This window comes from Babylonia areolata, chromosome 1, assembly GCF_041734735.1.
Source record: "Babylonia areolata isolate BAREFJ2019XMU chromosome 1, ASM4173473v1, whole genome shotgun sequence".
In the NCBI taxonomy this organism is placed as follows: domain Eukaryota; kingdom Metazoa; phylum Mollusca; class Gastropoda; order Neogastropoda; family Buccinidae; genus Babylonia; species Babylonia areolata.
The window spans coordinates 51,617,438-51,629,937 of NC_134876.1; the positions used below are offsets into that span (position 1 = coordinate 51,617,438).

At 41.8% G+C, this 12,500-nt stretch overlaps 1 protein-coding gene across 9 annotated transcripts in view; it reads right to left on the minus strand.

Annotated features, from left to right (window-relative positions):
• Positions 1 to 12,500, minus strand: part of LOC143283820 (calmodulin-alpha-like) — a 183,858-nt gene that overhangs the window by 99,939 nt on the left and 71,419 nt on the right. For 7 of the 9 annotated variants that reach the window (XM_076590241.1, XM_076590218.1, XM_076590204.1 and 4 more), the window contains one exon: positions 10,782 to 11,045. The exons of 1 other annotated variant lie outside the window; for it this stretch is intronic. In XM_076590241.1, the coding sequence (XP_076446356.1) occupies positions 10,782 to 10,937 (156 nt within the window). In that variant the 5' untranslated portion in view covers positions 10,938 to 11,045. The remainder of the gene's footprint in view (positions 1 to 10,781; positions 11,046 to 12,500) is intronic. One more of the 9 variants, XM_076590249.1, reaches the window with a different exon arrangement.

Below are 12,500 nucleotides of genomic sequence, written 5' to 3' on the forward strand. Positions count from 1 at the left end.
TTTCAATGCATAAAAGATATAAATTCCTAGGTTCCTAGTTTTAAGCATGCTGTCAAATTTTAGCAATTGTGACAGAGTTTGTATGCTACAATAGTCCAGGTATTTATCTCTAATTTCGGAATACAAAGGACAAACACAAATCACATGTTCCTCATATTCCGTGACTGCACATAAGCTGCACAGTTTATGCTGATTATTGTTGAAAAATGATTTGAAAGTAGCTCCTTTAAGAGGTAATAGTCCCAAGCGTAATTTGACAATACAGTCTCTGAAACATTTTATGTTCACAAAATCAAAATATCATTCATTTTCAAAGGTAAATTTAAATGAGAGAGAGAGAAAAAAACAGACAGACAGACAGAGACAGAGAGAGACACACACAGAGAGTTACTCTAATATATCTACCTTTTATAACATGATTTATTGACTTTCAGTCCTATAACCAGTCTTCTTAATGCTTCATTTGCTTATTGCTCACGATACAGTAGACCATTTCGTAATCAGATATAGGACGTTTTATTCATGGGACACCTCAGTCGAGGCACTGATGATGATGATTGTTTTCGGTCAGCGTTCAAGAACACTCTTCATCCTTTTTGCCATTTGTTTTCCGATTCTTCAAGCGCGTTGGGTTATGCTGCTGTTCAGGCATCTGTTTAGCAGATGTGGTGTAGCGTATATGGATTTGGCCGAACGCAGTGACGCCTCCTTGAGTTGCTGATACTGATACTTTCCCACTCTTCGGGTTCTTTCTCTTGATTGTAATATATATATATATATATATATATATATATATATATGTGTGTGTGTGTGTGTGTGTGTGTGTGTGTGTGTGTGTGTGTGTGTGTGTAATGTTATTTTCATTTGCTTTTTTCATAAAAAAAAGAAAAAAAATAAGATATATTTTTGTTTCACTGTCTTTTCTTGTTTGTTTTCAGTTTTTCCACCCTATGGTTTCGCTCCTTTCGGCTTTCTTTACTGTTGATATCATTATCTTTCATTTGGTCTTTTCTTTCTTTTTGTTATCATTATCTGTTTTATTCATTTTCTTCCATTGTCTTGTTTTATTGTTATGGCACCACATTACAGACAACTCTATTCTAAGCAAGACAGATAACTCGTCCATGTTATTCTGGTTTTCTTTCCAATTTTCTTCTGAAGATGGCGTTCTTCCTCTCTTTTTTTTCTTTTTTTTTTCTCTCTTTTTAATGCAGGACTGTTTTCATTTCAGTTAATTTCCATTAGTTAATTAACACAACGAGACTCTCTGTACTATCTGCATTTGGACCTACTGCCAGGATTCACATTACGCCCGGCATAGGCATTGTAACTGCTGGCTCTCCTTGGAGACATTTTCCCGTGATGTTTCTCCCTTATTCAGTTTTCCAAAAATAACAGACGGTTCGCTAGTTTGTTTGTTTTTTGTTTGCTTGTTTCATATCTGTTTTCTTGCTTGTTTACTACCTTTGATTGAAATCAACGCTGTTTATTACCAGTACCTTACAAACATTTACTGACTTGAGGGACGGAGGGGCAGACGGACAGATGACGTACTGAACGCACAACTCATCAAATCGTTTTTTTTCGAAAACTACTCCCTTGATCCTGACTTCTTAGAAGCCTACGAAATACTGTTTAGAAGTTCAGCTTTCAGAGCATGTAATCGTAGTGTCTCCGTCAGAAATCGATCTCCATAGTAGGCAAAGGAAGATGGTGCAAGGGGGAAAACTTTGCACATCAGAGACGCTGTATGATGAACAACATCAACGCTGTAATGCACAAACGTCCAGTATTTCTTACACTTTAATTTCACCATAAGAGACACGATAGCATGATCTCCATCAACGTATATCAAAGACTTCAAGCTCTCTAATCTGTTAATTTTTTTCAGATGGGTGGAGCAATGACATGGTAATTAAAAAAAAACGATTGATATTTTGGTATCTGTCTGTTTCGAAATAATACACCCGAGTGCGCCGTTAACGTGTGATGTGTGTGTGTGTGTTTCTTTCTTTAATTTAACATCTGTTCACTTTGAGTGATATTAGACGTGTCATGTGTGTGTTTGTGTGTAGGATATGTGAGTGCGGTGGGGATGATACTTAAAGGGGGATATACAGAGAAATGATAAACTAGAATAGAATGAACAATATGTAATATATATATATATATATATATATATATATATATATATATATATAATATATATATATATATATATGTGTGTGTGTGTGTGTGTGTGTGTGTGTGTATGTGTGTGTGTGTGTGTGTGTGTATGTGTGTGTGTGTGTGTGTGTGTGTGTGTGTGTGTGTGTGTGTGTGTTTATGTATTTTTAAGTATGCGTTTGCAGAACTGAGAGACAGACAGACATACAAACACAGAGAGAGAGACAGAGATAGAGGGAATTCATGGGGATGGGGCTGGAGGGGGGACGGGGGGGAGGGTTGGGGGGGGGGGGAGGATGCGTTTGTCATGCGCATTCGAGCATGCTCGCGTTTGTGTGTCCTCCCGCACGTTTGTTTTCATGCATGAGCCTGAATGAGTGAGCGCGCTCACGCACGAGTTTGTAATTGTATTTCCTTTTATCACAACAGATTTCTCTGTGTGAAATTCGGGCTGCTCTCCCCAGGGAGAGCGCGTCACTACACTACAGCGCCACCCTTTTTATTTTGTATTTTTTCCTGCTTGCAGTTTTATTTGTTTTTCCTATCGAAATGGATTTTTCTACATAATTTTGCCAGGGACAACCCTTTTGTTTGTTGGGTTTTTTTGTTTGTTTGTTTGTTTTGTTTGTTTGTTTTTTTGTGTGTTTTTTAACGTGCGCTAGGTGCATGCTGCACACGGGACCTCAGTTTATCGTCTCGTCCGAATGACTAGCGTCCAGAACACCACTCAAGGTCTAGTGGAGGGGGACAAAATATCGGCGGCTGAGCCGCGATTCGAATCAGCGCGCTCAGATTCTCTCGCTTCCTAGGCGGACGCGTTACCTCTAGGCCATCACTCCACTGATGCGAGTGAGTGTATCTGCGGGTGCATGAGTGTTCCAATGCATTCATATCCGCGCGCACAAACACTCATGTAGGCTATATCTTGATACGCCTGTTGTTGTTATTTTTCCCTAATCGAAAGACCAGACAGACGAGTAATACATCCGGCAGTTCCATGCCAGGAGAGAAATGGATCTCTGCCCGACACCACCGTTTGATGTCGGTGCAATATAGGCGGTCGTTGCTGCTTCTGGCTGGCTAAAACAGCATGGTCTAGTCATGTTCTTCATCCTTTTTTTTCCTAAAAAAAAAAAAAAAAAAAAAAAAGGTCCACATTGCATGGAAGTGTTAATTCATGAACTGAATGTGTGCGTTTCCTGCAGTTATTGCTTCACACACATGCGCGCACAGAAACACACACACACACACGCGCGCACACACACATGCATACATATGCATGCACGCACACAAACACACACACACATGCATACATATGTATGCACGCACACAAACACACACACACACGCGCGCGCGCGCGCGCGCGCACACACACACACACACACACACACACACACACACACACACACACACACACACACACACACGTACACAGCAAGATACACACGTACATAGACATATCCACTCTGTGTGTGTGTGTGTGTGTGTGTGTGTGTGTGTGTGTGTGTGTGTGTGTGTGTTGATCCTCTGTGAGTGTGCGTGTATGTGTGCGTGTGTCTGTCTGTGTGTGCCTCTCCGTTTATGAGTGTGTGTGTGTGTGTGTGTGTGTGTGTGTGTGTGTGTGTGTGTGTGTGTGTGTGTGTGTGTGTGTGTGTGCGTATATGTTGGAAGCATGAGTGTGAGAGAAGAAGGAAGTGAAATAGCAGCATGTCCACGCACTTGTATGCACACAAGTCTATTATCTATGCGTATGCATAACTACCCGTGCTGACAACATTCATGCAACAACAAGTGCACAAGAGATTAGAAAGGAGGAAGACGGAAAGTGTAAGACGTCTTTTCTTCTTCTTCGGTTTGTGTGTGTGTGTGTGTGTGTGTGTGTGTGTGTGTGTGTGTGTTATTATTATTTGTTTTTAGTCTTCATCCACCACTACATCGATGACGATTATGGCAAAGATGCTGCGAAAGTAAAATAAGTTAACTTTTGTCTATCTCTGTTACTTTGTCTGGCACGATTGCAGTCAACACCTTCGTCACTAATGTCTCAAGTTACATCGATGCAACGATACGTTTCAATAGTTTCCAGAACACGCCCTGAGCTGTGTGCTATTAGTGGAGGGAAATGTAGTATATATATGCTCTAGAATTCATATAGTTTCTGTTTGTTTTGTTTTGTTTGTTTGGTTTTTTTCCCTGTTTTGGCTGTTGTTGTTACCTTGTTACTAATGTGTAGTCCTAAATGTCGATGGATGGGCAAGACTTCATATGTATTATTAGCGAGTTAACTATCTAGCTCAGAAAATGGGTTAGTGAAGCAAATAAGGACAGAAAGGATGTTGTTTTTTTAAGAAAAAAGAAAAGAAAAGGAGTGGTGGAACAAATAAAGAAACTTGCTGTGTGTATGTCTGTGTGTCTGTGGGTTCTTCTTTTTAATTTCTCTCTATATTTATGTCAAAGATAGTAACCACCCCGATATCATGATATTAAAAAAGTTGTAACAAATAATGTCAAAACATAAGCTTTTGCTTTTTTTTTTTTTCTTTCATGATTTTGTTAACATAATGCATGCATAAATTTATGTGCATCTCTGTGCCTCTGTCTGTCTGTCAGTCGGTCCGCCTGTCTCTGTCAATCTGTCTGCCTGTTTGTCTGTCTTTGTCTCTCTGTCGTCTTTCTCTTTCCGCTTCCTCCCGATTTCTCCCAGGCCATTAGTCGCAAATGGATTTTCGACAAGAGGCGAAAATATGATTCCATACGAAAAAGTTTTGATTCGTATCATCTTTTCGTTTTCTATGGGGATAATAATTTCTTATTATGACAAATCCTAAATAATAATTTCATTATCTGTGATGAAGACGCGAAGATTCTATACCTAAATCCAGTTACATGGACTTTGAACAAAATATACAGAGCTGCAATTACGCTGCTGTTTACGTCTATATATCTGTTAATTATCTCCTCTCCTCTCTGTTACTGAGGTTATCATTGTCGTTGTTATTGCTGTTGTTGTTTATGAAGGCGTCGATGTTAACAATGATTTGCTGATTTGAATTGTTTTGATTTAGTATGGGTTTTCTTTACGTGTAATTGTTTTATAGTGTTTCTCTCTGTCTCTGTCTCTGTCTCTCTCTCTCTCCACCTTTTCATCTTTTTTTCTTCTTCTTTTTTCTTTCTATTTTGTCAACTTTGCCCAGAGGGCTGGAAGTAAAGAAGCAACCATGTTTATTCCTTACCCTCTTGAAATAAAAGTTCGTTCGTTTGTTCTCTCTCTCTCTCTGTCTGTCTTTCTGCCTCCCTGTCTCTGTCTCTGTCTGTCTGTCTGTCTCTGGTGTGTGTCAAGTATGTAATTTGGGATGCTTGCTTTTCCGGTCTGTGTGTCTGTAAAACTTAAACTAACTAGCTTGAAATCGTTTACCAATAATACCAGTGCAGTGATGGCTTAAAGGTAACGCGTCCGCCTAGGAAGCGAGAGAATCTGAGCGCGCTGGTTCGAATCGCGGCTCAGCCGCCGATATTTTGTCCCCCTCCACTAGACCTTGAGTGGTAGTCTGGACGCTTGTCATTCGGATGAGACGATAAACCGAGGTCCCGTGAGCAGCATGCACTTAGCGCACGTAAAACAACCCACGGCAACAAAAGTGTTGTTCCGGGCAAAATTCTGTAGAAAAATCCACTTCGATAGGAAAAACAAATAAAACTACACGCAGGAAAAAAAAGTGGCGCTGTAGTGTAGCGACGCGCTTTGCCTGGGGAGAGCAGCCCGAATTTCCTTTTCCTGTGGTTTATGTATGCCATATGTGTGAACATGAAAAACCATTTTGCTCAGACATGGGCGCATGGTTAAAGGAGTTCTTTCTATCGTGAATAAACTACATGTTGTTGTTTTTTTGGCTGCAGATTACATGCACTCTAACTAACCATCTGGATTTCTCTTGTCAACTGTTCTCCATTAGCCTCGCACGACCTTGCCCTACATATGACTCCTGGGGAAATTTTGGAGAAAAAAAAGAGAGATGTCCCGGAAGTGTCTGCAAAGGTTGCTAGCCGGAAGGAACCGGAAAAGGAGAGGAGAGGAGAGAAGGTATACCCGTTGTTATTCATTCAGAAGATTGCTGCAAGACGCCGCTACGAACACAGAGCCATGTTAGCACAGAGACACATGGTGTGTGCAGATAACTTGTGTGTGTGTGTGTGTGTGTGTGTGTGTGTGTGTGTGTGTGTGTGTGTGTGTGTGTGTGAGTATGTGTGTGTGTGTGTGTGTGTGTGTGTGTGTGTTCTTCTGTTTTTGTTTTCATGCTTATTTCATTCATAATTATTATGTGCTTGCATGTTATGTATGTTTCCATTTTGTGCTTTTTTTCGTCTCCTCCTGCTGAAGTGACATTTCCAGTTACGAAAGAGACAGACAGACAGAGACACAGAGAGACAGGACGAGAGACAGGAAAAGAGAAGAGACACAGACAGACAGACAGACAGAGAGTCACAGACACAGACACAGACGGACACACAGAGAGACAGGACGAGAGACAAGACGAGAGAGAGAGAGAATGAGAGAGAGACAGACAGACAGAGAAAGAGAGAGAGGGGGAGAGATAGAGAGGGAGAGACAGACATATTGACAGAGACAATGACAGAGAGAGAGAGAGAGGGAGAGGAAAATGTTTCCAAATATAGTGACCATGACTTCCATTTGCAATGGAATCATGTTAATGATGTGTTATCCCAAGACTTTCATTCCTCAGGCACTCAACGGCACTCCACGATCTTCTAGTCTATCCCTGTAGAAGATCACGACAGCAAAGCGTGCAGGCTAGTCCACATACTCTACACCCCAACCGCTTCGGAAATATATATATATATATATATATATATATATATATATATATACATATATACATATAGATAGATAGATAAAGACCAGGTGTCCCACCTTCACATAAACCCAACGCACTGGTCAAGCCTTTAGAGCTGATGTTAACTCTTTCACCACCAAGTCTCTGTGCGGAAGACACACCCCCCAGCGCCAAATATTTTGGAAACGATGCTCTCAGTTACAGGCTTCGGGTGCATGTCAAAACAACACAACGGACTTGTTCACTTCAAACCTGGGTCAGGGAACAAAGGTAAGTCATGATTCTATTGGCGGGAACCTGGCTGCAGCTGTCAAACTTTGCTACACTGTGAAAAACGGTCTCATCAAGATGACCCCTCGATGTCGACAAAAGTCGCCTGTGGCGGTGAAGGAGTTAATTAACGGAGATTATTGCCAGTTGGACAAGCCGCTTCTCTGTTCCTATAAATAAAACTATGCAGGTAAAGTGAAATTATGTTCAATATCATCCAAAGCGTAGTATTGTTTCTTATAATTATTGTTTCCATGGTTTGTGCACATTTCTGTTAGTTTTTTCGTGTTTTTATTCTTCTACCTCTCTTTTCTGGATGAAACTTTGTCGTGACTTAATATATATATATAAGTGTTGCAGTGTTGGTCAGGAAATCAGAGCAACACACCAAAAGACGCATCCGTGAAGTGGATGATACTCGACTGTGTGGTCCCAGTCTTCCCACTGAAGTCCATTCCACACTCACCGCGGACCGAAAAAATCCCACCTCAGCTGGGGTTCAAACCTGCTTTCACCCAGCCGTCAGTTTGCGATGCTAACCACTTCGCCACGGCGGCTGGTAGAAGCTGATATCTTACTGACTTTGGCCGCCGCAGTCTGGCTCCATAGACCTTTTAATTAGTGCATTCAGTGCCAGGCCTGTGGTGCAAATGTCCCCGTGTATGAAAAGCGCTTAGAGCGTGGTCTCTGACCGAGGATAAGCGCTATATAAGTATCCACATCAATCAATCAATCCACATCAATCAAATCCGTTTTTGTTTTTTTGCTTTTCGATTGTTGTTGTTTTTCAGCACAGCGAGATGTCACTCGTCAGCAGAAAACATAGCCGTTCGGTGATCAACCATTACATCAACAATGGTGGCTTCAGATTTCCGCATGTGACAATATTGTGTCTCCACCCTGTTAGTAATGAACCCCAACATTAAAAGCATATTCCAGGAAAAAAAAAAAAAAAAAAAAAAACCCATGCTGCGAATACAAGAGACTAGTTTCTTTTTTCAGTGCTGACGGAATTCCATTTTGGTTGTTTCAACTGAGCGAACCAGGAGACAGTATGCAAAGAAAAAGAAATTTAAAGAAAATACATACAGAAATAAATGGATAAGTAAATAAATTAATCGATGTTTGCCATACTTGTAATATGAGTTACTTCCGTTCAGCTAGTGTGTGTGTGTGTGTGTGTGTGTGTGTGTGTGTGTGTGTGTGTGTGTGTGTGTGTGTGTGTGTGCGTGCGTGCGTGCGTGCGTGAGTGTTTATGTGTGCGAATTTTACTATAACCACTATATATATACACTTATAGTCACTGTCACTCCTTACAGGTAATGGGACATTGCTTCCTTTGCATTCAGTGTGTGCTTATATTGCTTCCTGTACAATTGATAATTATGTGTTCTTTCTTTTCTCAATTATCGTATCAACCAACCGTTATTTGGTAGGCACAGCAACGTTATCATGGAATAAGCAAGCAAAAGCACTATAAACTCACTCACTCACTCACTCACTAACTCACGGACAAACTAACTATATAGATTAGAACCACTCATATTACTACTTCTGCTACAGCTATTCGAAGACCACAACAAAGAAAAAAGTGGCAGGGAAAAGACTGCAAGTGAAAATGCTTGTTGACAACGGCATCAAGGAACTAACAGGAGAAAAACAACATGCTTTGTCATTACAACATCAAAGAAGGAACGATGTATAGGAAGAGGTTAAAAATCACACATAACGTCAAGGACCAGTGTGAATGCAACAACTGGCACACACGTACAGTGCATTTGTATATGTTTAACATGGAAAGGCACTTTATAGATATCATTTTTTTTATTGTTGTCATCACCATCATCACCATTATCATCATGGGTGGGGAGGCAGGAGGGGGAGCAGTGGGGTGCTGAGGAAAGTACAACATATATCGATCAGACAGACCATTGCTCTAGTGGAGTGATGGCCCAGAGGTAACGCGTCCGCCCAGGAAGGGGAGAATCTGAACACGCCGGTTCGAATCACGGCTCAGCCGCCGATATTTTCTCCCCATCCACTAGACCTTGAGTGGTGGTTTGGACGCTAGTCATCCGGATGAGACGATAAACCGAGGTCCTGTGTGTGCAACATGCACTTAGCGCGCGTATAAGAACCCACGGCAACAAAAGTGTTGTCCCTGGCAAATTTTTGTAGAAAAATCCACTTCGATAGGAAAAACAAATAAAACTGCACGCAGGAAAAAAAAAAAAAGGGTGGCGCTGTTGTATACCGACACGCTCTCCCTGGGTAGAGGAGCCTGAATTTCAGACAGAGAAATATGTTGTGACAAAAAGAGAAATACAATGCAATACAATACAATAAAATGCAATACATAGTTATTATTTTAAGATAAAAAAAATAGATGACAATAATTATCAACAGAATAAAAGAGAAGCAACTGGTAGAAACTTCCTTTTAAAGTGAACCAACCGAAGAAATAGAAGCTATTGGTAGTAATCCATGTCTGAAAGCAGAACAATAAAAGCAACGACGAGCAGGAAGCTACCAGAAGAAGAGAAAACATCATATAACCTACAAAAGAAGAATCAATAACACAAAGCACGAGGCAATACAGTACAACAGCTGGCTAGGACTAATGGAACCCACATCAAAGACAACAAACCAAAGCATCTCTCGCAGGCAAAGACGGCCTCGTTTCGAAACAATCATCCTGGCACCACAACACGACACATCAAAGGGAGACAAAAAGGAAAGAGAGACCACGACTGCACATGAAAACACTTTGAAAGATATATATATATATATATATATATATATATATATATATATATATATATATATATATATATATATATATATATATATAAAGAAAATAGAAGTTAAAAAAGAGCATTGAGTATGCGTCATTCATGCTTTCTTGCTTAATAACACGGCGCAGCTTGTGGGGTGGAGACAGACTGGAACCAGTGAAAAGTCACATCGGCAAGAGAGCCATGACAGGAAAAGTGACGACTGCTGAGCTTGAAACGTCAATGAAAGATCAAGACAGCCATGGAACATCATGTTGACAGAATGAGTGGTGGTAATGCAGACATGCACAAAGCCTGTAGCTACAACAAGCAACATCCAACAAGCACAGCAACTGAACAGCCAACAGCAGCAGCACCAGAAGAAGAAGAAGAAGAAAAGAAACTTGTGCAGAAAACACCTCATAATCAAAGACACATAACGGTGGAAAGAGAGAGAGAGAGAGAGAGAGAGAGAGAGGGTTGATGGTGAACAATTCCTTAAACCAAACTAAGAAACAACACTTAACAAATATACTGAGAAGTCATTTGGTGCCGAGGTGTTTAAGCCACAAACAACGGAAAAAAAACAAACAAAAAAACAAACAACAACGACAATCCACAAACATCAAAAAGATCCATCAGTGAAAGAGGGAAGGAGGGGGGAAGGAGGGAAGCAAGGGAGGGAGGGAGGGAGGGGTGGTGGTGGGGGGACACTTACATAACAGGCTCGTACCCAGACACCCACCGTCCTGGCTCGAGCCAGACTCAAGAGCCAGACATGCAGACAGCTACAGCGCCCAGGCTCTCGCCCCCCTCCCTCCTCCGCCTCCTCCTGAGCCGTCGCCTGCTCCTCTGAGGTGGGCACGCGCTGCATGGCAACGGGCGTGGCCAGTTTTCCTGACTGACCTTGGTGGCCGTTGCCCGGGGTGACGATGATCTTGACCGAGGAAACGGGGGTGTCTGTCTAGCCCATGCAGGCAGTCTACAGGGAGGTCCGTTAAGAGGCAGCGTGCAAGGAGAAAAAAAGGGGGAAACAAACAAAATCAAGGTTAATTTAGGTCAAGGTGAACAGTCATATGAGAGGTCAAGCTCAACAGGACAAGGTCATGAAGGATGGTGTTAGGAGGGAAGATTCTGTGTGAGTTGTGCAGACAACTGTCTTGAAGGGATCGAGGGAAAAAAACAAACAAAACAAAACAAAACAAAACAAAAACAAACAAACAAAAAACATGGTGCAGCGAGCAAGTTTGTAAGATTCCTGACAAACGGACGGCAAATCAACTGCAATACACTGATAACATTATCAGTGTTTCCATGCGTGTAGTGGAAGTAGCACTTTCATTTTCTGGTTTGTACATGTGTGTATGAGTGCGTGCATGTGTCTTTTCCTGTGTGCGACTGTGTGGCATGCGTGCGTGATTGTCAGCTTATGTATGTATGTATGTATGTGTGTATGTATGAGGTGTACATGAGAGAGAGAGAGAGAGAGAGAGAGAGAGAGAGAGAGAGAGACAGACAGACAGACAGACAGACAGACGGAGACAGACGGAGACAGACGGACAAAGAGAGAGACATACGGACAGACATATATTGATTGAGAGTGTGTGTGTGCGACAGGAATATGAAGACATGATGGACTGAGGTAAAGTAATACAATGGTGTAACGTCTGAGCTTATAATATCAAACAAAATAAACCAAGAGATACTGGTATCGACGATGATTCAGAATGAACATGTGTGCGATGTGTGTTGTGTGTGTGCGTGTGTATGTGTGAGTATGTGTGTGTGTGTGTGTGTGTGTGTGTGTGTGTGTGCGCGTGTGTGCGTGCGTGTGTGTGAGTGTGTGAGCGCATGAGTGCGTGCGTGCGTACTTGGAGAAGTTAGACTTTTTGTGACCACAGACACCTCTGCGATACAAAAGCTGCAAATAATAAAAGTCATCTCTCTTCAGCATTTGATACATTCCATAGCTTTGGATACATCATCTGCGAGCGCTCTCACCAGTCAATTGTGTCTGTGTGATTCTCTCTGTCATTTTTGTCATTTTATCTATAATCATGTCTCTGTGTGTCTGTTGTATCTATTTCACTCAGTGTCTCGCTGACTCGCTGTCTTGCTCTCTCTCTCTACTTTTCTTTTTCTTCCGCTGCGTTCCTCTGTCTCTCTTTTTATCTCTTCTCCGCCTCTCTTTCTCCCTCTCTCTCTCCTTGTCTCCCCACCCCCTCTCTCTGTTCCTCTCTCTACTTTTCTTTCTCTCCCTCTGCGTTCCTCTATCTCTGTTTCTCTCTCCTCCCCTTCTCTCTCTCTCTCTCTCTCTCTCCCTCTTTCTCTCTCGCGTTCTCTCTCTCTCTCTCTCTCTCTCTCTCTCTCTCTCTCTCTCTCTCTCTCTCTCTCTCCGTGACTCTCTCTCTCTCTCTCTCTCTCTCTCTCTCCCCTC